The sequence below is a fragment of the Tiliqua scincoides genome, chromosome 9 (assembly GCF_035046505.1).
Source record: "Tiliqua scincoides isolate rTilSci1 chromosome 9, rTilSci1.hap2, whole genome shotgun sequence".
NCBI classification, from domain to species: domain Eukaryota; kingdom Metazoa; phylum Chordata; class Lepidosauria; order Squamata; family Scincidae; genus Tiliqua; species Tiliqua scincoides.
Window position 1 is genome coordinate 15,331,358 of NC_089829.1, and position 25,466 is coordinate 15,356,823.

Below are 25,466 nucleotides of genomic sequence, written 5' to 3' on the forward strand. Positions count from 1 at the left end.
CCATGTAGTAAATATTTGCTTGTAATTTGACAGAGCTGACCTTGTTTCTCCCTTGTGCTACATTTTCTAGGACAAAAATGACAAAATATCCGTTGCTTAATCACATGATACTTAACCTCTGTCAAAAGTACAAAGGGAGCCATTTCTCTCCATTTTAATCACCTTACCAGACAAGTATTTCACTAGTGGTATTAATAATTGGAGATGCTGCTCTGGTTAACTTATAAAACTTGGGTCCAGAGACTATTAGACATTAACTGTGTGTGAAATCAGAAGGGCTGACCCTCTTCAAGACTGAAATCATTGCTCAGTATCATAAGCCATTGACTGCGTGTCTAGGATTCCATGGTAGAGGAATGCGGCAACTCAGGATGTTGTGCTGGAAGGTCATTGTTGGCAGCCAGCACATTCTTTAGGCCTTTGTGCTCCTTGTCAGTGGAGGTGGCCAGAACACCACCAATATGCTCCTTCGTGTAGGTTTGCAAAAGTTATTCGCCCATTGGCTACTGTGATGTTGCTTCCTGTTCTGGAATGTGGACATATTGAACATTTCCAAGATGTAGGTTCCCATTTGTTGGAATCTTGATAGGTTGGCAGGGGTTTGGGTTTTATAGAGACACATTAGACCCCCCCCCCCCCCCAGCTTTCAAAGAAGATACTTTGTTGGCTGTTCACCATCTTGTGATCTGGTCAGCAGCAGTTGAATGTTGTGGCGGCAGCACAGGACACTCAGTCCACATGTCCAACAGAATCATGGTTAGCCTTGGTCCAGTTCTGCAGCAACGTTGTTGTCTTGAGAATTGTTTTTCTTGTTTCCATTAACGCGTTAAGTGCTGCTGGATCAGGCCATGGACCCTCTAATGTTAACATATATCCCATAGTGGCCCACCAGCTGCCTCTTGGAAGGAGAGAAACAGCTGCTATCTCCCATTGTTGCTTGCCTGCAATTGGGATTCAGAAGCAGGCTATTGATGAACTTCAAGATAGGGTGTAGCCCTTGAAAGATCTGTCTTCCATGAATTTGTCTGATCCTCTTTTCAAGTCATCCAAACTACTGACTGTCACCTCATCTTGTGGCAATGAATTCTGTAGATTAACTAGAAATTGTATAAAGGACCTTTTATTCATCCATAATCTCTTGCCAATCAGTGTCACAGGATGACCCAGCCTGTTCATAATATTATGGGGGAGGGAGAAGCTCCACAGTATGCATTTTTAATGTTTCAACTATGTTTCTCCTTTTTGCCCCTTTTCCAAGTTTAAAAGCCCTGCACACTATAGCTAATCCCTATAAAGAAGATACTCCTGCCCTCTGTTTTTGTTACCCTCTCCTGTACCTTTTCTAGCTCTGTAATATCTTTCTTGAAGTGCAGTGACCAGAACTATACACAGTATTCCAGATGTGACTGCACCATAGGTTTATGTAGGGGGAATATATTAGCAGTTTTATTTTCAGTCCTTTCCCTAAAGACTTGTAGCATGGAATTTCCCCTTTTTACTGCTATCGCATATGGGGTTGAGGTTTTCATTGAGCCATTTTTTGAATGGGAGAGGAAGTGCATTTTGCGGTGCTGTGCCCCCAGGCAGCACCAAGTTCAGTTCTGCAATTGATGGGATGCATCCTACAAGGACAGTAAAGCATGGGATTTGTTCTCTTATTATCCAAGTCACAGATTAACCACCTCTTTACTTTGCCACCTACAGAGCAGATAGTAGCTGAAAGGTGTTTGCAAAATGCAGTCATTCTCAAGAGCAGAGTTATTATTTAAAGATTTGTATCTCACTTTGATCTAAAAGATTTCCAAGGCAGCTTTCTGTAGGTTATACAATACAATATAGAGTTCTGTAAATTGGATAGGTATGAGAGAGGTTTTAGGTAGGGAGGGGGCACTACATTAAAGCCTCATTTTGGTGCTGCTGCTACTGCTTTCTTGACTGGTTTAGTGGGGGCTGCAGTATAGGGTAAGTAACCCCCCCCCCTTCCATCTTGTGCTATCTGGCAGCACATTTCTGTAGAAGAATGTGGCTGAATCCCAGTTGTCTTGCTTAACTTTACCAAGGATCTTTGTTCTTTTGTAATCTTATTCTCTTGCTCCAGCATTGTCATGAAGACGATTCACGTCTGGCTGTCCAATTTTATGCCTTTTGGCATTTCTTGCTAGTGTAAGGCATAAAATGACCTGAGATGAGAGATCAGGAGTGAAGCCTCATTTTGATATACAGGTCATTTGGAGTGAAATAGTACTGTGCTTCTTGGGACCGTCAGCATTAGCAGAACAGGAGCATAGAGAGGAGTTGACTTCACCAGTGTAGATGATCCAGAGTTATGTACTGTATATTGAAGATATGCTACAATACTTTTTCACAGGCTGCCTGCCAAGTGCCTGGAGTCAAAGGGTATGCTTGGATTTGCCATGTTTGACGTTCAAGTGAATATTTATGTCAAGGCATTAAAAGGGGCTGGGGGAGGATTGTTACAATGGACAGATTAGTTAACAGGTGAATGCAGAAGGCTGTGCTAAGTGGATTTTCTAGATGAGCATTGTACAGATTTGAAATAGCTCATTGCTGAGCTGCTTCCTGGTAAAATTGAACATTTACTTTGAAAAATGAAGGTCTTTGTGGGGAGTGCAAGTAGAAAGGAAGGGAGAATGCCAGCTAACTGTGGAAAATTTGCTTTCAGCAGGCTGAGTACTGGACAGCGATTTCTCAGGCTGTCTGTTGCAGAACCCAGATGCGTTGTGATCTAGTTCTTAGGCCATTTCTGCCCAACATTGCATATACACAACAGGAACCAAAGGTGTTCACCTGTGGGCCCGGCAAAAATGGGTTAAGGAAACCAGAGAAGATTTTTTAAAAATCGTATCTTGTGCTTACTGTATCAACCACCACACTTTAGTGATCAGGTGGCGGAAGTCCATGTTGGTCTTGCAGTTTGGGCCTTGAAGGGAATACACTGTGATTGTCTGTTTTGTTTCTTGTGCCTGTAAAAGGTAGAACATGAGCTGCTGCTGTTGAGTTCCCCGTTTTATTGACCGGCCATAGTCTGGGGGCAGCAAATTATCAGCAGAAAGATATCTGCTTTGGAATGTGCTGTTAGTCTATTCCAGTGCACCTGATCACCTTTCAGAATTTGTTTGAAGTGTGGCTCCCCTTGAGCTTTCATATGTAGTGGCAGTGGACGAGCAGGTCAGTTAACACTGCCTTGGCTGGCAGGGTCTTCAGTGTTTGATAAAATAAGTGTGACTGTTGGGGGTGAGGTTAATTTTAAAAATGAAAAATTGTAATCTGTAAATTGTCTGTTCTCTTAGAAATATTTAACTGCGCCTGACTTTGCACAGATGACTGCATCTGGAAGTGGCATAGATAGAACTGGAAGTATTCAGAAATGCAAAAGGAAGACTCTCTGTCAGAGTTGGAACCTTGGCCCCCTTCCTGTTCCAGATTTTTAATGGAATTTTAGTTCTCATTTTAATGGTTGAACATCTAGGGGACAGCCTGATCAAGGCATTGTACAACTTAGGAGCTCCACTCTGGGCTCCAAGTCTGTTCAGGATGTGAAAGCTGCTTGTTCCTTAATTATCACTGCTGGTAAATAACTTGCCAGGCTCCTGGGGCTTGCTGGTATATCCCAATACACGATCTTGTAATTATTGTGGGGGTCATAAAGACAAACTCTGCGCTGGGGCCTCTGTTGTAATGCATTTACATCTGTCTGTGGGGGGGGGGGCACTTGAAGAATATTGTGTCCAGTCCTATTCCTCTCATCTCAGAAACACATCGCAGAGTTGGGGAATGTGCAAAAAGGAGTAATGATTTGGGGAGGGGGTGTTGGTGGTGCTGGATAGCGTTCCCTGGGAAGAAAGACTAAAGCATTTGGGGCTTTTGAGCTTAGGAGAAAAGGCATTTGAGAGGGTATGTTGTGGGGAGAGAATTATAATGGAAGCTTATGGAACTATGCATGGTTCAGTGAGGTTCTCTGTCTCCTGCATAATGCTCAAACTTGATCACCTAATGAAACTGGCAGGCAGTTCACACCAAAGTCCTTCACAAAGCAGCACATCCTTAATTTATGGAATTTGCTGCCACATGTGATAGTGTTGGTCATTGGTTTTGTTGGCTTTAGAAGGTTAACCAATTCAGCTATGACTAAATGTTCAGGGGTGGTATGCCAGGTGTGTGGGGAGGGGGAGGCAAAGAGGGGGAAGGCTGTGATAACTGAATTTGCTCAGATGTGCTCAGTTGACCATGGTGGGAACCTGGAGGCTGAGTTTAGATGGTTCTTTAGCAGAGCTCATGCTTCACTATTTTGGCCATTGAAGTGAATGAGGTTTGAATTGCTGGTTTGAGGGTTGTAACTCAGGGGTGTGTGTGTGTTGCAACAAAATGTATGTTGCCCATTTGAAAAAATGTGCCTGTGCCTCACCAGCTGCAGTGCAACCTGAATACAGTTTTCTTGAGGACTGGAGACGGTTTGACAGGTATGCTGCTTACAGAAGCACCTTTCTCTGTGGCCTTTTGGTGGCCCTATTTTTGTTTGCCTCTGACATGTAAAGGAGAGAAATCTGAACTTCTAGCCCAAGAACTTGTAACACGTCTTTGAGTTTTGTTTTATCAGGGACTTCATTTTCAGCAGTCTCACATGCCTTTGGCTGAAAGCAGCCAGTCTTCTTCCTGCTTTCTTTAAGATGGACAGATTGTACTGAAGCTTTTGCCACTGTGTGAAACTCAAGTCCTAGGGCCTCAGCAGATTTGCTTGGTAAGGAGGTCCCTCACCTACAACTGAGTTCTAAAGCCTTGATATTTGTACTTTTCTTTAGTAATCATTGCATTACTTCTAGATATTTCAGAGCAAATAATTGCTCATTTGTTTTCTTCCTGTTAAAAGAAGTTCCTGGCTTCCCCTCTCTCACTTCCTTAGCTGTTCCATAATTATTGTTAGAGCTAAGTGCTCTGTCTGCAGAAAGGCAAGGAATTTATTTTTGCGGACTGTGAAAAACAGTGCCTAGAAGCAAAGTTAAATGGTACAAATGTTGTTGCTCTAGGGCTTGATAAAAAGAAGAGAGGTTGGCTATCTGCACAGCACTGAAAACAGCATTTGTGTTAAATATTTTTTGCTTTTTTTTGTTTTCAGGCATGTGTTAAATTTGCAGTTTGTCACCCAAGTGGCTATTTTTAGTAGCACTACTACTGCTTTCTAGATTATTCCCCCACCTCTTCTTGTTAAAGATTTATTCTTAGATGTATTTGATCTTGCTTGGTAATTTGGAGCCTGGCTTTCAACTTCTGTAGCTCATTTGGTCTTAGCTGCTCCCTCTTATGCATGGAAACTTGCAAACAGCTGATTGAGATTGACTGTAATGTTTGGTGCAATGTGGCCAAGATGCTGCTGCCCCAGAATACCCCCTCCTGCCACTTCTCTTCCCAACTAGCTGGAGAAAAAAATTGGTGATGGATATTGACTAGATAGCGGTAAGATGCATGAGTGCAATTGCACTATTGCATTTATTCTTTTGTATTATCTTTGTAGTGATCAGTTTGCTTGTGATCTGGAAAAGTTGTACGTTAGGTTAAATATCTGACAAGGTTGAGTCAGATAGTATTTTAGAGCTGGAAGGATGTATGGAACTGGGTGGTTGTACAGCGCTTTGTTTCCAATGACAGGTCTTTATTTCCTCTCTCAAAAATACTTTTCTCAAGGCTAACATTGCCTAGAGGAATAATCTGCCCTGAGCAGTAACTTGGTTTAAATACATTTCCCTGTTCTCCTTCAGAAGTCTGGCTACTGACTTGTGAGGGAGATTTCCTGCTACTGCTGTGGCCTTCTGCACACTTCTTGTATGATATAGTTTAGTTCTGAAGAACAACTTTTGCCTCTTTTTTACCTAATCCGAGCATATGGGATAATAGGGGCAGCCAAAGGCCCAAGCTGACACCACTGTCTTCTTTAGCAGTAGGAAATATCCTAAAAAGAGCAGCCAAGCAGCTTGTGAAGGTGTATTTTTTTAATTGGAACTAGCAGGAACAATTCATTTTGGACTGATGTTTACTAATTGCCCCAAGAACATCCTGAAGGCATTCAGGTGCTGCCTATGATGTAGACTTAATTCTTACTAAGGTTGTAACCTGGTATCTGGACTGTACCAGTTCAGACAACAGTGAGCACCTGTGTGACCGAATCTCCTCTATACCAGTTTCTCTCAACATTTATTCCCCGCCGTACCACTTCACATGATCCACCAATTGGAAGTACCACTGGAAGTAACCACTGATGATGGATTGAGAGTCCAGATGCAAAGTGAAAAACACCAGTAAGGGGCTCAGGGTAGGCATGAGGGCTTTTTAGAATGTGTGGAAAGTGTGCTTTGGAGCTCTTCCCACCAAGCCAAGTCCCCTACCAATGCTTGCAGCGTCAAGTCACTCATCTCACTGCCAGGCAGCAGATGTCTGGGGGTCCCACAAGTACAACCAGACACCACGTGAAGTACCACTGGTGGTACCCATACCACTGGTTGAGAAACACTGCTTTGTACAAAAGTTCCTTGCAGAAAGAAATGGAAGCACTCATATATTGAGGAGCATTCTCTCATGCGAACCCCCACCTGCTGTCTGAGTGATGTAGGCTTGTCACAGATGAAGCACATTAGTGAGAATTCAAAGTAATTGAATTTCTATTTTACCTGTTCTTGCCTCCATACTTGGTTACTAAAGACTTGTCAGATGTAAGAGCCCTGCTGGATCAGGCCAACTGCCTACCTAGTCCAGCTTCTTATATCTTGCAGTGGCCTCTACCAGATGCCCCTGGGAGTATACAAGACAATGTGGTAGCTGCATCCTGTTTCCATTCCCTTGCACCTGATATTCAGAAATAGGTCACCTCTAAAACCTAGCAGTTGCATCTAGGCACCATGGCTTGTAACCTTTGATAGACTTTTCTTCCATCAATCTGTCTATTCCCCCTTTCAAGGCATCTAGGCCAGGTGCCATCACAATATTATGTGGAAAGTTCTACACATTAGTTACACACTAAGTGAAAAAAGTTTCCTTTCTTTTTTTTTTTTTTTGTCCTGTCTTGCCATTCAAGTTTAGTTGATGTATTGGTTGCACAGCACCTCATTCTGGTGCTGCACAAGAAAGAAAAAAAATCTTACCTCTATCCACTCCATCCCATATGTAAATTTTATGTGTCTCAATCTTGTCCCCCCTCAAACACCTCCTTTCTAGACTGAAGAACCCAAACATTGTGGCCTTTCCTCATAAGGCTGGCATGGGTAAATGCTGAGACTGGTTGCTCACTTTCATCAGTGTTGCATTTCCCACAGAAAATGGCTGTCAGTTGGCATGCAGTTCCTGCACAAATGTATAGGTCCTGCCACCAAACAATACTGTCCATGCACCAGGCCACCAGAAATCAACTTAGCAGAGCCCACAGTACAATGGTATAATAATCATAAAGCACAAATGAAAAGCAACTGCAGGGCAGATGGTGTGCAACCTGCAACTGGGCTTAACTGTTTGAGTGAAGTTGCTTCTGTAGCCCTCACTTGCCACTTGCTATTAAAGAATTATTTGCATTTCAGGAAGCATTTGACCGTTTTGCAAATTGGAAATAATGAAGCTGAGTTTGCTCTTATGTGCAGAAATGTCCTTGCTGCAATTGGCCTTAGATGGTCTGCTGTCGTTTGAGTTCTGGCTTCTTACTTCTGAGGTACTAGGAGAAATGCATCCAGTCCAGAGCAAGGAAACCTCCAGTGGATCTGGTGTAAACTGAAGGAGTGTGCATGGGGTGTGCCATTGAGATGAGCTATCACCATAAGGTGAGCAGCTGACTTTCCACATGTCAGATTGTGTGGCAGATGTGGGAATCCTTAATCATGTGAAGGGGTCATTCAACATCAAGTATGTTGATTTTTGTAATTACCTCAAGTGAGACTTGCTTGAAATGCTTCACAGAAGCATCTGTACAGACTTGTCAAGTTGTTGTTGCGTCTTCATTGATTCATACATGTATTCATACAAAGTTATACTTCATGGATCCTGATGGATGGAATGGCAAAGTATCAATGTTTTATGTTATTTTATGTTGTGAACTGCTCTGGCAGGGGAGGGTGTCATCCTGTGGTGGAAAAGAGAAGAAACATCAAAGCTAGTAAAATACTTTGCCCCCAAACTGTGACAGTTAACAACTTATTTTTATTTATTTATTTATTCACATTTTTATACCGCCCTTCCTCCAAAGAGCTCAGGGCGGTTTACACAGCTGCTGCTCCTCCCCTCCTCCTTGTCCTCACAACAACCCTGTGAGGTAGGTGAGGCTGAGAGAAAGTGACTGGCCCAAGGTCACCCAGGAAGCTTTGTGGCTGAGGGGGGATTTGAACCTGGATCATCCAGGTCTAAGTCCACCTCCCAAACCACTACACGACCCTGGCTTGGAACTTATAGTTCCAAGTATATCTCTTTGGGTCACCAGAAGATTTAAGTCCCAGTTAAAAAGCTGTGTGTGGGGGTGAGGGGGGAGTGATTTGCTGTTGTGTGCTTTAAAATTTTATGGTCCATGTTGCCTCCTTTGGGAGGATGAAGTGCAGGGAATGTGAACGAGGCTATAAAATTACCAGGACTTTATAGTGTGTAATTAATTCAGAACTCTTTAGGGACTTTTATTAGTTGGCCTTTGTTGGTAGTTCTTCCATTTTTGAGCTTTAGACCGTACTATAGCTGCGTTAGATGAATTATGTGCAGGACTTGGGGAGTTGTCCAGGACTTTGGTATCCCACATATCTCAAGGGGAAGTCGTTTACAACACCCAAGAGTCTCCTTCATATGGTGTCTTCCTGGAACAGGTTGCCTTAGTCCTTGGATGTAGGACTGGTGATTCAGTTTGAACTTCACTGAATTTTGATATGAGGCTTTGCTTGTTCTTTCATTGTGCATTGGGGTTTGGGGGTCATAGTTCCACTTTATCTCTCTTCTTGCCCCGCACCTGGATTCAGTAGAAAGCGAGTGCACCTATTTGGTTCTTAATTGAAGTGTCTTTTCTTGTCCGCCAAGGTGTAGCTAATGCAGAAGAAGTTCCTGGGCACTGAGAATGCAGGAGATGCTAATGTGGGAGATGCTCTTGGCCTGGTCCATCCATTTGGCCACTGCGTGGAATGAACTGGTAACTTTAGAAGTTGTAGGAAGGGCATTGCTCTAGCTTTGTGAAATAACATGTCAGTGTCCACTGTTACCATTGGCTTAAAAAAAGCAATCGTCTCCTACCTTCCTCCAACTTGGCCAGTTCGTTGACAATTCAAAGAGGCCTGACTCTCACAGTACCAATCATACAGCTTTTAGAAATTCAGTCTGATGCTATTGTAGACCTGACTTCTGAATAGAGAGAAGGGCTTTGTGCTTGTATGCTGACGAGCTTGTCCCCTCATCCTTGGCGGAACACATAGACCATTCCATAAGTTCTTTGTGTGGATTTGTGGTTTTTTTTTGGGGGGGGGGGAGTTTCTGAATTCTGTAAGTGGTGCCTCATTCTTTCCTAAGTGAGAAAAAATTCAAGGGTGTTTGTTAGGAGTTTGTGCTTCATTCTTTTCTTTTTCTCTTGTTGGGAAGAGTCCTTGAGACTTAAGGTATGTGTAATTAGTACTATTCACCAGAAGCTGGCATTCAGGTGTGAGCTTCAGAAAAAGGCTCTAGAGCTGCAGTCTGAATTATTGCAGTGCTTTGCTGTCCCCTCCTTCCATTGCTCCGAAGGGAAATGCTTGTGCGTCTGTACTCCCCCTGTTGAGTCCTCAACTGCACAGCTCTTATTTCTTCTTGCTTCACCTTTAGAGCAGCCATTTTCAACCACTGTGCCATGACACACTGGTGTGCAGTGGATGGTCTGCAGGTGTGCTGCAAGAATTTGGGGGAGTGTCATTTGTTAGTAGGGCCATTGGGGGATGCAAGCCCCTGCTGTCAGTGGGTGTGCCTTATCAATTATCAAGCTGATGGTGTACCTTGACAATTTTAGTACCTTGTCAGTGTGCCATGAGATGAAAGAAGTTGAGAGTCACTGCTTTAGAATAACCTTTAACCAGTTAATGTTCTATCTTATGGCAGTTGCTGTGTCGAGACCCATGGTTGCATGCCTTATTTTCTACCTAGCAACTTCCCCGATCTTTCATGTCGAGAAACCAGAATTCAGTAAGCCCATTTGCATGTGTACATTGGGCATTATCTCCATTCTGTTCCTGACCCATACTCAGCATGTCCTGATAATAGCTGTACCAGAGGGCAGTAGACAAGAGTAAATCAAGAATCTTGTATTGAGTACATGCCCTTGCTTACCTACCTAGGTCCCAAGGGAAGATTCTTAGCTTGAAGTTTTTTTCCTATCATGCCAAAAATGTCCTTGCTTCAAATGCATTTTCAGGAAGGAAAATGTATTCATCTGAATGCCATGAAAAGCACAATCTCTTTTCTCTGCTTAAATGCTGATCTAGGTAACTTGAGAACCTTCTTTCAGTTTTGGTGCTGCCAGTAAATGCAACACTCTCCGGCTTCCTCCCCCCCCCGCCCTGAAATTTACATTTGTGAAGTGCTTGTTGAGATGACTTAGATGATCTCTGTTGCTTATACATAGATGCATTTTCAAAGTCTCTTATTGTTGGTCTTATGGAATATTGACATCTATTCGCTGTTAAGGCTGAAGGTAGAAAAACCTGTAATATCTTCCGAAACGCCGACTGAAGATCATTGGCATCATAAGGGGATAAGATGCTAATTCTGATTGCTCTTTCTTTCCAGTCTGCTGAATAAATGCAGCCTGCATGAAAAGCTGCTTACTTCGGAATTTATTACCCAGCCTTATTGTGGACTCAGGTTAGGGTTGGCTCACTAATCAATTGTCTGCCTATTCATTTGACAGCAGTCAAATACTCTCTGAAGCTGAGACTGCCACTGTGGCTCTTTAAATTTTGTGGTGGTGTCCTTGCTAGGCTGGGCATAAGTGAGGGGGCTGCTAGGTCCGAAGCAATCGCAGGGCAAATTGAGTTCCATAGCAAAAATGATCTTGCTGGTCACTTATAACTCCAAAAAGGAGCAATCTTTGGTGGCAAAAGGCTGCCTAGGATACCATCTTGCTGGCTGAAGAACCCAGGGAGTGCTGCCACCCTGTGGTCTGGCTTAATGCTCTGTAAAGGCCCTGTGGGCTATTGGCTTCACATCTGCCCACACTACAATTATTCAAAAGATAATTTCGCTGGGGCGCATCCTAAGCTTCCTCTGATGGAAGGACTCAGCAAGAGCCCTTTAGATACATTGCACAGTGTTGCATCTGCAGATGACTACCCATGAGAATTACAAAAATAGAAGTATCAGGTCTAGGATTGTACAATATTAGTGATAGAAGGGACCTTGGAGGTCATCTAGTTTAACCTTGCACTTCGTACACGTGACTACACATCTGTTGCTAATTAAAGAATATTTTTTGTTCTAAAATAAGTACTTGCTCATTATTTGTCCAGTGAATTAACCAAACTTTTGGTCTAGTTAGTGAACTGGGCAAATGTTCAGATGCAGTATTCTAGTTTGCACTTGCTCAAATGTACACAAAAAAGCCACACCAGTTACATAGCTAGCATTGATGGCAGAAAAATAACTGCTAAGTTGTGTGTATTGCACCACTTGTTCATATCCTTTAGGCTTTAAATATTGCTCTTGAAAGATAGAACCTTTCTTCAATTGTAAAAATCCCTACGGGGAGTTAGATCAGCCTGCCTATGTAAACCGCCTTGAATTAAAGTCTGAGGAGAAATCTGACGACCAAGAAAGGTGGTATATAAATACCTGTGTTGTTGTTGTTGTACCTCGATGCCTTTTGCTTGGAGAGGGAACAGGTTATCTTGTCCTTGCTTCCTCATCATCATTTTTATGATAACAGGACTGTGTTTATAAAGTGAACTGAACTAAGCTCTGTAAAGCCTGTAATGAAATTAACCACAAACCTTGCTTGTGGACCAAGTCTTCCTGCCAGAGTCACATGGATTGTTGTGTATCAGTCTTGGTGACCAGGCTACAGCAACTTCAGTTTTATATCCCGTTGTGGTCATGCAGTGGGTCCCAGTCAGGCCCCAGCCTATCTGTTAGAGGAGTGGGGTCACTTTGGTAGGGTTTAGAAGACCTCTGGCCAAGAGTCATAATGATTGCTTTAAGGAAGCTCTGAAGAAGGCAAACTCTGTGACCCAGAACCTTAGTGTGAAGCTAGTTGTGATTTGAAAGGAGGAAGGGTTTAGAAGTCCTCTTAAGTTGTCCTATTTATAGGATCAGCCTGGTATACAAGAAAATTAAATGTGTGAGAAACAACGCTAGCAACTCTCCTGCAGGCTTTTTGTGATGCAGTTTGGCAAAGGTTTCGGCAACTAGGATTTGGATTGCAGACCTAGAAAGATGTTGGCCTCCCTTTCATGTGCACAGTCGCCTTTTATGGGTTCCTTGGATAAAAACATGATGAATGCAGAAAGGTCAGTTCTGGGACAGTTGGCGGCCTTAGCTTATTTATAAGCATGAATGGGAATAAATTGTTGGGTGAAATATTTGTGTTTATTCAAACTTTCCCTCTTGTATCAATGAGGCATTAATCAAATTGTTCTGTGTCTTGTTTCTGATGCAAATGTCTTTTTTCCCCTCTCCTTCTAGATGATCACGGGAACAGTAATGGAAGTCATGTAAAAATCTTTTTACCGAAAAAGCTGCTTGAATGTCTACCAAAATGTTCCAGTTTACCAAAAGAGAGGCATCGTTGGAACACTAATGAGGTAGCTAGATCCAACTTCTGTGTGACTTTGCTCCTTGTTTTTCTTAAATCTGAGAGCGTTGCAATTTAAAATACTGCGTGGCAAATACTCTGCTGCTATCAATGCAAATTCAGAGGTTTTTAGACAAAAATCATAGGAAGATCTAGCACAAGCTTTGAATTGTTTCTGGTTTTCTTTTTTACAAAGCAGAGCAAACAGGCTCTGCTTCATGTAGCAGGTGTGTTGGCATTGGTTTGCATGCCTTGCATTTTGCTTCTCTCCAAGGTATAGTTAGAATCTTGTGTGTCCGATTTAAATGCTCGTACACTTGTCAGGAATTAATGAAGATATAGCTCTGGTACGCTACAGTCTCAAGTGCTAATTTGATAAAGGGGGGGATGAAAAAACTTTGAACCGTCAGGACAATGCTTGGCCTTATCTTTGCAGTAATCTCTCTACTTGAATTGTCTGATGCAGCATTTTCTAAGAGTGCATGAAGAAGGAAGTGTTCAAAACCATTGACAATGTATGTGAGGGGGCTTTGGGATTGAGGCCTTGCATTTTGTAAAAAAAAGTCTGTGAGGAGGTTAGTGTTCTCATGCCACCTCTCAGTCAGAGCTACGGTTATCAAACATGTTTTAATATACTGCAGAATTTGAGCACAATCCAGTCTCCAGTTCTGTGGAGAGCTCGGCTTAAATCTCTCTCAGTGAAATCAGCAGGATTTAAGATTCGATTCTGCCTTGTGTGAGTTTAAGCCATTTGCAAGTCTTTCAGCTGAAGTAACTTTTTAAATTACTGCATATGTTAAAATTGCAGCCCTCAACGCTCCTGATTTCAGCCTATAATAGAGGTGGTGCAAACTTAGATGCTTGGGAAAATTCTGGGTTGCTTTGTAAAATTCCCTACAGAAAGATTCTTCCTCTTGTGGAAGGAAGGAAACTTTAGGATACAATCCTCTTCATTCAAGCGCCCTTCCATCCTAGTGGTGTTGCTGTTATGAATTGTTTGCAACCTTTTTTGGAGGGTTTCATTTCTGCTGGGCTCAAGCTAGCCAAAGACACATCCCATAGATTTCTGAAGGAAAACTGGAAGCATATGCTTAGTCTGACAAGACCATACCCCTTGATGGCGAGTTTTGACAACAGAAGGTGCCTACAGAGTCAGGAAAGTGATTTAAGAAAACGAATAGCAGTTCTAGGCTATAAAACTTATAGCCTTCACCCACTCTGTCCTCCTTTAACATGCAATATTTTATGACAGATTTGGCTCTTCGTAGTTCCTGCATTATGATTTTTTAGTTGATAGCTTCTTTTTATTAGTATTGCTGTTAGGTAACATCCAACATCCTGCTTGGAGAAAACTTTTGCTATCACAGCACTCATTCTTATCTTTGGCTATTTGGAGGTCATAGCTCACATTGCATCTCTAATTGACTATAGCTTTTATTTCTGTGATGCCATTTTGCTAGCCATTAGGAGTAGAATTAGAAACTGTTGCTGCAGCTTTTAGGCATCAAGGAGGAAAGGAAATCCAATTCTTCTGAAAGGGAGCAACAAACTTGTGGTACAATAAACTTGTGGTTGTTTCTTTTCTCAGAAGGGTGCCTGTGCCCTGATTTTGGCCAGTTCTGATCTCTTTGCTTGTGTGCAGAAAGACAAGTTTGTATTTTTATAGCCTTTCTTAGAGATGTGCTAAACTGGCCACTATAGATTGTGAAGTAAGTAAATGATAGATTCCCTGGATCTGGAACTTTAGAGTTACTGGAGATCTGAGTTCCTTATTGGATTTAAGGGGAATTTGACTGAAAATGTGTGAAAATGCTTTTTGTAGCATTGAAGGATTGTCGTTTAGAAGTGGTCACTGACCTTATTGCAGTCCACACAGGCCATGAGACACATAGAGGGAGTCTTCTCAGAAGTGGGAGGGAAAATTCTTTTGCCAAACGCTTTCTGCATCTTACTGGCTTTCCTTGGTCCCTTGAAAATTAGAGCCCTTCACCATTTCTAAGGACATGGAAAAATGTTTGAAATAAAGCACTGGGTACAGTCTTGGAAATGAGAGGATCTTGGTCAGGATAAGTGTGTTAGGAGGGTGGCTTGCACTGTCCGCAACCTGGTCTTGTGAAGGGGATCTGCACCGAAACCCTGCCCAAGGCCTGCTGAAAAGTGCAGAGATGATTCCAGAGATGGCTGTTTTTGAGAGACTGCGCCTTCTGTGCAAATCGAAGAAAGACGATTGCAAGATATACAGTACTGTAACTTGCCTTTGTGTGTTAGAACGGCGTTAATTACAAGCATTTGTGCTTTGAGTTATGTAGCATAAATGGTTGTATGATCTGGCAAGAGGTAAACTGTCGCCTATGCAGATGGGCCTTTGTTGAGAGGTTGAAACAAATGACTTGATCTGAGGGGCAATTCCATCTTCACTGCTGTCTCTCACAAAGAGCAGTTGGTTGACTGCATAACACAGAAACGTATTTTCTCATCTTTAATACGGTCAGGGTGGCACAGACACAGATAGCATAGGGTGGCTCAGATGAAGTCCTGGAAAGAAGAGGGGACACATTTTTTAAAATGTGCATGCAAATGTGCTGCATGTTGTATCCAAAGATTTCCTCCTCCTCGCACACCAGGCTGGACCAGCTATGTGGGATTATTGACAAGTGCCCACCTCCATTCGTCCATTCACTTTCCATGCTCCTTCTACTGCCATTTCCAGAATTAGGAGGAGCAGAAGCTGATGTATCACCGGGGGGGGGGGGGGTTCACACTCCACCTCAGGCATTGTGAAGTTTTGGGCTGGCCCTGCCTGCAGAAACATTCTTTGGAAGAAGGCAACCCTAGCATACCACTCTCCATTGAGTAAAATAGTGTGTGAAGTGGTGACTGAGATGGCGTTTTAAGATGTATAAACCCTCTATTGGTTTATGCAGCTTTGCTTAAAACGCTTGGTGGAGAAATATCCGTATCCTCAAAATGCCACCTCTTTTAAAATCGCTGTTAGTGTCTTGTTTTTCCTGAAAGTCATTCTCCCCACCCCGCCCCCATAAACAAGACATAGTAAATTTATCATGGGCTTAGCCCAGCCATTTCATTCAGTCTTCAGTTGTTTGAGGCTTCCTAACATGCATGAGTTGATGCTGGAGTGGTGGTAAAAATTAGTGTTTGTTTTGAGTGCTCAGGATAAATTCTACTGTTGGTTAGTTCTGTGGCAATGAGTGTAGCCGTATATAGTGCATGTCTATTTGCCCGTAAGCATTGCTTTTGCCTGAGGAATAATTCCGCTTCTGTGTAACAGTGGTAGCAGTGGCATTTTCTGCAAATGGGCCTTTGTGGGTGTATTATGTGGTTGGAAGGATGGTTACTGCGTTGACTTTGTGGTGGAAATTGCAGGTTGTTTTTTGTTTTTTGCAAGTGACTCATTCCAATCCTTAAATGGTTTTATAAATTTGTTTAAAGTGACTGATTCATACAGGTTCTAGCCATGCACTCAGAGCTGTGTATATGTTGCATCCCTGGGACTACTGTGCATACTTGTGTATAAGTCAAAAATCGCCCCTGGAAACCACAGGTTGACTTATACATGGGTCGATGCACTGAATGAGGCTTCTGAAGCAGCTGCATGGTGAGGTGGAGTGGAACTGGGATGAGAAACAGAGTACAGAGAGGGTGGAGAAAAAAGGAGCAATTTTACTTACCAGTAATTGTTCAGAGGCAACAACAAAAATGACTTTTTAGCTTCTTCTATAGGAAGAGAAGTGAACGTGCTTATGGGAATTGTAGTGTTTATGAGGGCTGTTGCTATGGAAGTGCAGTACTGTACTCCTTATAAAGCATACAGCTGCCATAAGCACCTTCATCTGCTTTCCTGTTTGGAAAAGAAGGTAAAATGGCTCCTTGTTTTTCTTTTTGACTTTTTGCCTCAGAACAACTCCTGGTAAGTTGTTTTCAAAGAATTTCACACGCCCCTCAGTTTTACCCTTGACTTATTCGTGGGTCATAGAAAATTCCATGATTCTTGGCTCAAAACCTGCCCTTGACTTCTGTGAGATACTTGAGTATAAATAGCACCTTGGACCTCTTGTTAGTGTTTTCTGTGTCGTGTGATTTTAGCCCTCCAAGCAGTCTCTAGATCTATAACACACCTCGGTTGTCTGTAGCTTTGCCCATCCCTGCCTCTCGGACCGCATATCCTGCTGCACATCTGCCTGTGACCTTTGCTCTAGTTTTGCCAGCTCCAGCCATCCAAAGGTCTCCTTCACCTTCAGATGTCTCCACTCTTTCTTCTTTGTTGTCGCTTATGCCTGGAACTGCCTCCAAGATCACCTATGTGATGCCTTCTCTCTTCCTTCCTTCCTTCCTTCCTTCCTTCCTTCCTTCCTTCCTTCCTTCCTTCCTTCCTTCTTAAACCCACTTTTTCCATGAAGTCTTTGATGCAGCGTATTTGTTCTCTATTGTAACAACTGCTTAAGTATATATAATGGAAATGAGTGTATATTCATCCTTTGCTCCTTTCCTCTCCTGTTTCTAGCTTGTTGACATAGGGGTCTGTCCCTTCATTCTGTACTTTGACAAAACTATGTGAATGTGGGAAATTGTCCCCTCTTGACACAGGTGGCTGCAGCACCAAGCACCTTGACTTGAAAGCTGCTATAATTTGGAGGAGGTGAACCCCACAAGCACCCATATTGATCCTGGTGCTGCTTCTTCTACTCTGGATGCAGCCATACAACTGCAGCGTGAAGGAGGTGGGAGGTGGAATGCCTTCGTGTTGATAACCAAGCACTGATGGTTATCAGCCCTCTTTCACCCCAGTCTGGACATGCTCTTAGGCCTGCAGTGGCAAGCACAGGAACATGCTGGTGAGTAGAGCTTGTGAATGGGGATGGACTGGAGTTGAGAGGTTGCGATAAGGGCAGTATGAAAAGGAGAGTAAAGAGTAGGGGATAGTTCATTGGCTTTCTTGCAGGATAGAGGTGGTAATTGAAACAGTTTCTTATCAAAGTGCAGGACAACTGTTCACTGGACCACCTCTTCTGGCCAGATTGGGTAACATACTTTCAGGTGGCATAGGCCTGGGTTATCAAGTGAGCCGGTGGAAGGTGCCAGAAAAGTTGGCTCCTTGCTCCTGAAGAGAATGCTAGAGACTCTGAAGTACATGTTTTATGTGAACAGTTGTTTAAAAAGCTCTGTTCTGGTATTTGCAAGTACAATACAGATCAAGATGGGTACCAGAGACTTATCAAAAGGTTGATGCCGATCTTCTGCTGATTTTGAAGGTGCTTGGACAACTCTTGCTAAAATGAAGGAGATTCATATTCTGTCATTGTAATGTTTAGTGGTTTGCTTCCAGTGGGCAGTGCATAATTTAAGTGCCCACATGCTAAAATGTTACAGCGAGCCAGTGCCAAAACTGTCAGTTTAATTTGGCTCTGGTGTTATTTTTATTTGCAAAGTATTCCAAACAGTGCTTTATCCTGGAAGAAATCATTCTTGTGAAGAAGTTCAACAGAGCAGGCATCTTCTGAAATCTCTTTCCCAGGGACATCTAGCCTTTTGGCTTGCCGAATGTCTTTCTGTCTTGGCAGAGTTCATTAAATTGACAGAAACTGAGGTTACCTGCTGTTAATCACAGGCACAGCTGTCTATTGCGAAGCTTGGAGCTGGAATAGTGGGATGTGCTGTAGTGATCTCTCTCCTTCAAGGCACATCAAAGCCACAGACTTGCTATGTGCTTAAGAATCAGGAGTATAAGCAAGTAGACGTGTGCACCTTTTAGCTAAGCAGCATAAAATACTTCCTCCTCTGGACTCCTGCCACTTGTGTGCTGAGTACTAATCCAATTTGTACTGCACCCAGTGAAACGTATCTAGGTGAAAATATGTGGCTTCAGGATTCCAGCAGAAAGGCAACTGTCGGGCTCGTACTCCTCCCTTCGTTTTCTTTATCGTAGATTGTGGCCTGTGAGGTTTACTCCAGCTATCAGGTGGCCCTGCGTGGTAGTCATTTTATAGTGTCTCCACATCTCAGGTTTAATGCTCTTTCCATGATCATTGGTAAACTGTGTGCACTGGCAATCAGGAGATAATGTAATTGGTCCCCTTTGCCACCACCACGAGAGGGGAAGAGCTGCAGATGGGACTCTTAGTAAAGCATCTGGCACAGCAGGAAACACTTATCTCCCCAAATATTGCTGCTTTTGCAGGAGTCCAGTGTGCCATGTAGTGCTAGCTGCTTCCTGATCCCAAATTTCTGTGGTTACCCTCCCACCCATGCCATTACCATGAGCACCATTCTGCTGTCTAATCAGCTTTGTGTGGAGAACCAAGATGCTGATGGATCAGGAAGACAGAAATCCCAGAGGGATATAGGAGGAATTCTGCAACACTTTAGGAAATCTCAGGTGAAGGTCAATCTCTGCCTACTGCAATTCCTTTTTTGTAAGCTCCTTGCAGCCTGCCTGTTGCAGAAGCTTTAGGTATTATGACCTAAATGTAGTTATGACCAGTTATGACCTCTCTAATGCAGGAAAGGGTGGCTGCTGTGTCCCCTAGGCCAGTATATCTCAAACTGTGGGTTGGGACCCACTAAGTGAGTCGCAAACCAATTTCTGGTGGGTCCCCATTCATTTCAGTATTTTATTTTTAATATAGTAGACTTGGTGCTCCCATGGTATATGACTTCATTTGGGGAAATGTTACAGATTTTTACTTTTAACAGGCTACTGTGTATATGCTTTTAATAATGATAGTAAATGGAACTTACTCATAGGTAAGTGTGGGTAGGATTGCAGCCTAGGATGGTTAAAACTCTTCCTGCTTGAAGATGTCACTTCCGGTCATGGCATCACTTCTGATGGGTCCTGACAGATTCTCAAACTTAAAAAGTGGGTCCTGGTGCTAAAAATTTGAGAACCACCACCCTAGGTCATTTTGTAATGCCTGCATGCAACCTCCATGGGCCTCTGAATGGCCTCCAGCGGTCCTGGAACGGCACTTCTGGTTTTCTCCCCAAAACAAGAAGTGCCCTTCTAGGACCTCCAGAGGCATTTCTGAGATGCAGTCTCCACAGGCCTCAGAAAGGCCCTTGAAAGCATTGGATGGCAACTTCTGGTTTCACCTTCTGATGCTTTTGGGGCCTTCCAAGGCCTTTGGGGGGCTTTTCTAAGCCTCAGTAAGTCTTCCGGAGATCCTAGTAGGGCACTTCTGGTTTTTGCCCATAAACCAGAAGTGCCTTTCTAGAACATCCTGAGGCTATTCTGAGGCTCGTGGAGACCCCACAGGCCTTAGAAGAGCCTCCAGAGTTGATAGGAGCACAACTCCGGAGGGCTCAGGTGGGTCCAAGTCTGGCTCCACGTAGGTCCAGGGGGCCCACATTGAGCCAGATCCGCGGATGGAAATTCTGTGGATAAACAGGCTCCACCTGTTTGTATCCTTCCTTTTCTCTCTCTGTTGGTAGTGGTTTACAGTAGTTTTTAAATTACATATTGGGATCCTGGCATGTTAGAGTTGAGTGGGACTTTGGAGATCATACGATCCAACCCTTGACCAGTATAGGAGGCTCTTCCTAGTTTCTTGGTCTCCTTTTCACAAGGCCACTGGTGTCCCTCTGTGACTGGGGAGGGGCACAGTCTACATTAAATTTAAACTTAGCACCAGTAGCCAGAGTGAATTGCTGTAAATTGTTTGACTTGGTGTATATTTTAAGTGTGCATGCTAATTGCTTGCTGTAACATTTTTAAAACACCTGGGCTTGCAACTGAACAGAGCCTGCAGACAGCTTCTGGTTATGCAACCCACAGGCCTTTTTTGCACATGTAGACTTTACATCTGCTGAAGAGACTGAAGAGCAGTTGAGGAAATTTAATTTGGGCTCTTTGCACATGCCAGGGAAAATAAGTATTATTGCTCGGTGGTAGAACTACAGTTTTCCAAACTTTGAAGAAGCAAGGCTTCTTGGTGGCTACCAGGCAGAACAGTTTTTATCCATGAAGTGGAACCTGTCTATATTCTTTGCTGCTTGTTCTCACAATAATACTATGGTGTATATTGGATTCTTCTGTGTTTGTCCTCAAAATTGAAGTATGGCACTCCTGTTCAGTTATTTTATGTAGGAAAGCAGGCTTATCGAAAAGAGTTTTAAGAAAATATATAGGTGTGTTTGTATTCAAATATATCTGGTTTTAATCAACAGATTTTTTTAAACATCAATTTGAATCCATAATATTTGAATATTTATAGTTCCTCTTATCCTTGAAGTAGCTCAGGGCAGTCCACTTTGTCAATAGCTTGTGGTGGGAGAAAAGGTAATGAAATAAAAACCCGTAACATGACTTTCTGCACTTTCATTTTTGTAATACAAAAACAAACAAAAACACCCTCGATTTAAAGTTATTATAATTTATAATTATAATGTAAATTTTGAATATAAACACAACACAACTTTCTGCACTTCTAACTTTTGGCAGCACCAAAATCCACCCAAAACTAAGTTTTCTCCCACATCAACTGAGCTTGCCAGGAGCAAATCAACAGTATTGATACAAATTTATCCAGGAAAGACAGGTTTGTATGTAAGGGAACCAGAAAGCTTGCTCATCCAGGCACATGTATCAGGACGCTGCATTTTGGTCACTGGCAGCTGAACATATGTATAGGCTTCTTTGAAAGACTTCTCTTTTGAGGCAGTAGAAGCTTCCTTTTGTTACATAAAACAATCACTTGATGTTGCAGGAAAGATTGAGTTAGTCATGCTTGTGAATATTGCTGTGATCTTGGCATTGGTATGTATGTTGTGAGTTTGTGCAGTGCAATAGTGTGCTGTCTGTGTCTTGCAACACACACTTAGAATCTCTGTGGTACTTATCTCATTACTACAATTCTGCAGAGGGAAAATGACATGCTCAACAAGCTTCATAGTGGAGCAGGGGATTTGTGTCTCCCTTTCTGAACCCAGCACTCTGACCACCATGCCAAGCAGACCTTGCCCTGCTTTGTGTGAGCTGTTCCATTTTCCATTTAGCTTTATGTTTTGTCTTTAAAAGAACCTGGAGGCAGAATTGAAATTCCTCTGTGCCGTGTTAAATTTATACAGCACAGAATTTGCCATTAATGTTGCCCTGCTGTATGTATCCACTCATGTTTACAGAACTAGCAAATGCTTGGATTAGGCTCAGTAATTCCACACAATTGAAAGGTGATCATTCTGGTTGATATTTAAACAAACAGAAATGCTACTGACTGCAAGCCTTCCAAAGAAGGGGAACAAAAAAGCCTGTCTACTATTTAGGAAAAATAGCATTTTTGTGGTTCTGCTGATCAATCAGTCTTTATTGTTTCTGGTGTTTTAGCCATGGGCCTTTCACTAGTTGCTCTTATCTAATGCACTAAAATCAATCACATTTTTACAGATCTTTGAATGCAAGTGTTCTTTTAAATATTTAAAAGCCATTGAATGAGTTAATACAGTTGTAATGTGCACTGCCTAATTATTACAAATGGATATTTCAGAGAAGTTTGAGACTAAATTACATTCTTGTTGGGAACCATGAAAAATGCTTATACATAGACCTTTCAGCTCCTCTGTATTCCAGTGCCAAGTAGCTTTGCTGAAGAAAAGATGAAAGGCCCAGTATGCTTGCAGCAGGAGATTCCTCAAATTTTCTCCCTGCCTGAGGCAACTGGTCAGATGCCCCAGTCCTATCTAGTATGACGTCTTGCTGTGCAAAGCAGCCCTGTCCATATCCAGCAGCGCACCAACCACTGTCTCAGCTTCTTCCAGTCCTTGAATGTGAAAAGGAAGAGTATGAATGGAGTAGACGAGAGGAGGGTGATGGGCTAGAGTAGCATTTTTCAAACTGTGGGTCTGGGCTCCACCACTGGGTTGTGACCCAGTTTTTGGTGGTTTGTGAAACTGACAGGGCAGATTAGGCAATGTGCATCAAAGGTTAAACAAGCTGCTACTGGGGGGAGTGCATTGCTGCCCAATCACCATTATAGCTGCACCCCTTGGCATTGATGAATCATGCAACAGCCTCTAGAGCCTCTAAAAATTTTGAGAACTACTGGTCTAGAGCGTCTCCAGCACTCTAGCCCTCCTCTCTTCTACACTTCGCACCTCTACATCTTGTTCCATTCCCCTTTTTTTGAGTCCAGGAAGTGGGAGGAGGAGCTGAGGTGCTGGGCAGAAGCTGGCAGATACCCCTTCCATTCTGCCATCGGATGCAACCTTGACTGGTGGTGAGCAAGACAACCTAGCCTGCTTTGGAACATAACAGTTCTGGGCCCTTGCAGATCAGAAGCAGAAGGAGTATTACAAAATGATTAGTAGATCTTAATGGACTCTTCTGTAAAAGTAATTTAAGAGCCATTGTATTTAAACCCCAATTAATACATTGGGTTTACAAAAAGTAGATGAGGTAACTGCTCAGCTTAGTCTACGAGGGTCCATAAATTTTTCCTAACTGACTATTGTGATAGGGTGTCATAATAAACTCCTTATTGAGGGAGGGGGAATGGAAGAATATATTGAGACTTGCTAGGTACCTGAACTCATGTGAACTATATTTCTTCCATGACATAAGGCCCCACTAAGAAGGGATGTTTAGAAATTCACCACCTAAGGGGGTTAAAAGGGTAAAATATATTTTCACAGATTCCCCAATATCTCTTAGACCAGCTGAGATTTTGACTTGGTTTTTGCTTACAAAGGTTACCCATACAAATGCTTAAAAAAAATTAAATTCAAGATTTTGCCCTAATCAACCCCTAAAGGGTCGAATCTAAATTTGTGGTGAATTCTAGAACCCTTCGTAGCTGGCTTTTTCTCCTGTGCTACTGCCTGAGAGAGACCTGTGGCCTACATGGCAACTGAGGTCAGACCAGCCCTTTTAACAAGCCTTTCTAAGTTGGTAGTAAGTGATAGTAACAATAAAATAACAGAAAAATAACAGTCATTTTAGTTTTGCAAATATCTTTGTGAAGCACAGGTAGGATACTATGCTATTATAGCACAAAACCACTTCACAATACAAAAATAGCAATTAATTAAACAAAAAAATTTGATGGGACCATGACTTTCAATAATTACAGTGTGTTACCTGACATGGGGGTAGTTGTGCTGAATTTCTATTGTTCATTGCAATCAAAGGAAAGTTTATTGGAGTCAAAATGGATTTAAAGTAGTTAAATACTGTAGCAAAGTATGGTTATCATGCTAGTTTGTGTATACATACAGAGTGGAAGATGGAAACACTTTTCCTGGGTGGACCTAAGCATGATCAGAAAAGTGTCTTAGATTGCAGTACATGTATATCTAATATGTCTGCTTTTGGATTGTGTCTTTGAACTGGTTGGCGTTTTTCCATTCCAGTTAGTTCTTTTGATGGCACTAAAGTGCAGACCCTCTGCAGTGGCTGAGTGTGTCCCTGTCTGATGATGTGCTCATCTGCAGGGTCCTGTATTCCAGCCCTCCTCTGTTTTTTATGGCTTTGGAGTTGTTCAGAAAGAATTTGTACATAACTGGATGAAAGCATAGAGAACTCGCATGTTGTCCTGACTGCCCATTTCCCTCTTAACATTGTTGATTGCACTGTAGGGATGAGATGTGAGACTCTGGCCTCCTTGCGCTATGTGGTTTCTCAGCTGTACCCTTCTGATATGTTGCTTAAAATCTTTGTTGATGCAGAAATATGAAACCTCGTGTGTTTCAGCAGCTTGTGCCATTGTCTGCAGTACCCAAGGTCTTCTGAGGTGCAGAAATCATACCAGGAACAGGCGTGTGTTCCTTGGAATTGTTTTGCCTGCCTGCCTCAGTTACATTATTGCAACTGATGAAAATACTTCTGAGGATTGAAAATGCATAGAAATATTTGCTTTCCACAGATTTAATTTAGAAAAGGGATTGATCTCTAGGGGAATGGTGATTTGGTCCGACTTTTCTGCCAGCCCTTCCTTGACCAGTGCCTGGGATACTGTTGTGTTCAGCCATATTAACAAAGCATGTAAATTGCATATTCACATTCTGAATAAAATAACAAAACCATTTAACAAAAGGAGCCTCTCCAGAAACACTTTCAGGCATTTTTTTTCATGGCTGCAGTATCTGTGGCTTATAGAGCTCCCCTCCTTGACTAGCAAGGATCTTTGTTAGCAAGGTGGTCAGGAGAGAGAACCTGGGCCGCTTGCCTGCTTCAGAGTGGTGGACCCTTTCCCTTGCTGTGCTTGAAAGTTTGCTCCAGTGTTTCCTTGGTGGGGCTGCTGTGGCAGATGTCTTAGAAAGTTCAGTTAGCTCACAGCATAAAACACCCTAACTGGGATTGGCTAGAGGCATAGTACCATGCTGGTCCTTAAACGCTGCATCGGTTTCCTGTCCCTTCTGGACAGGACTTCCAGTAGCTCCAGCGTCTTCCAACTCTACTGCTGGCCATTGTCAAAGTCTTAAAGGAGCATTAGGTTATCAGAGATGCTTGTCCATGATTTCTGCCATTGATGAGGCAGGTGGTGATTAGAGAGAGGGCTCCTTGTTCATGATACCTCTTCAGAATGTCCTCCCCAGTTTTCCTGGTGCATTTTTTGCCCAGATATCTCAGCATATTGTATAGAATTTTGCTTCGCAAATATTTTTCCTAATGGAGACTAGGAAATCCTGGAAGGTGTATAGTACAGAATGTAAGGACAATGACACCTGGCTTCTCTGATGA

General features: G+C 42.7%; 1 protein-coding gene across 1 annotated transcript in view; it reads left to right on the forward strand.

The window, feature by feature from the left end:
- Positions 1-25,466, forward strand: part of LOC136660345 (uncharacterized) — a 42,987-nt gene that overhangs the window by 6,252 nt on the left and 11,269 nt on the right. The window contains exon 3 of the mRNA XM_066637475.1: positions 12,667-12,785. Coding sequence (XP_066493572.1) covers positions 12,667-12,785 — 119 coding nt within the window. The remainder of the gene's footprint in view (positions 1-12,666; positions 12,786-25,466) is intronic.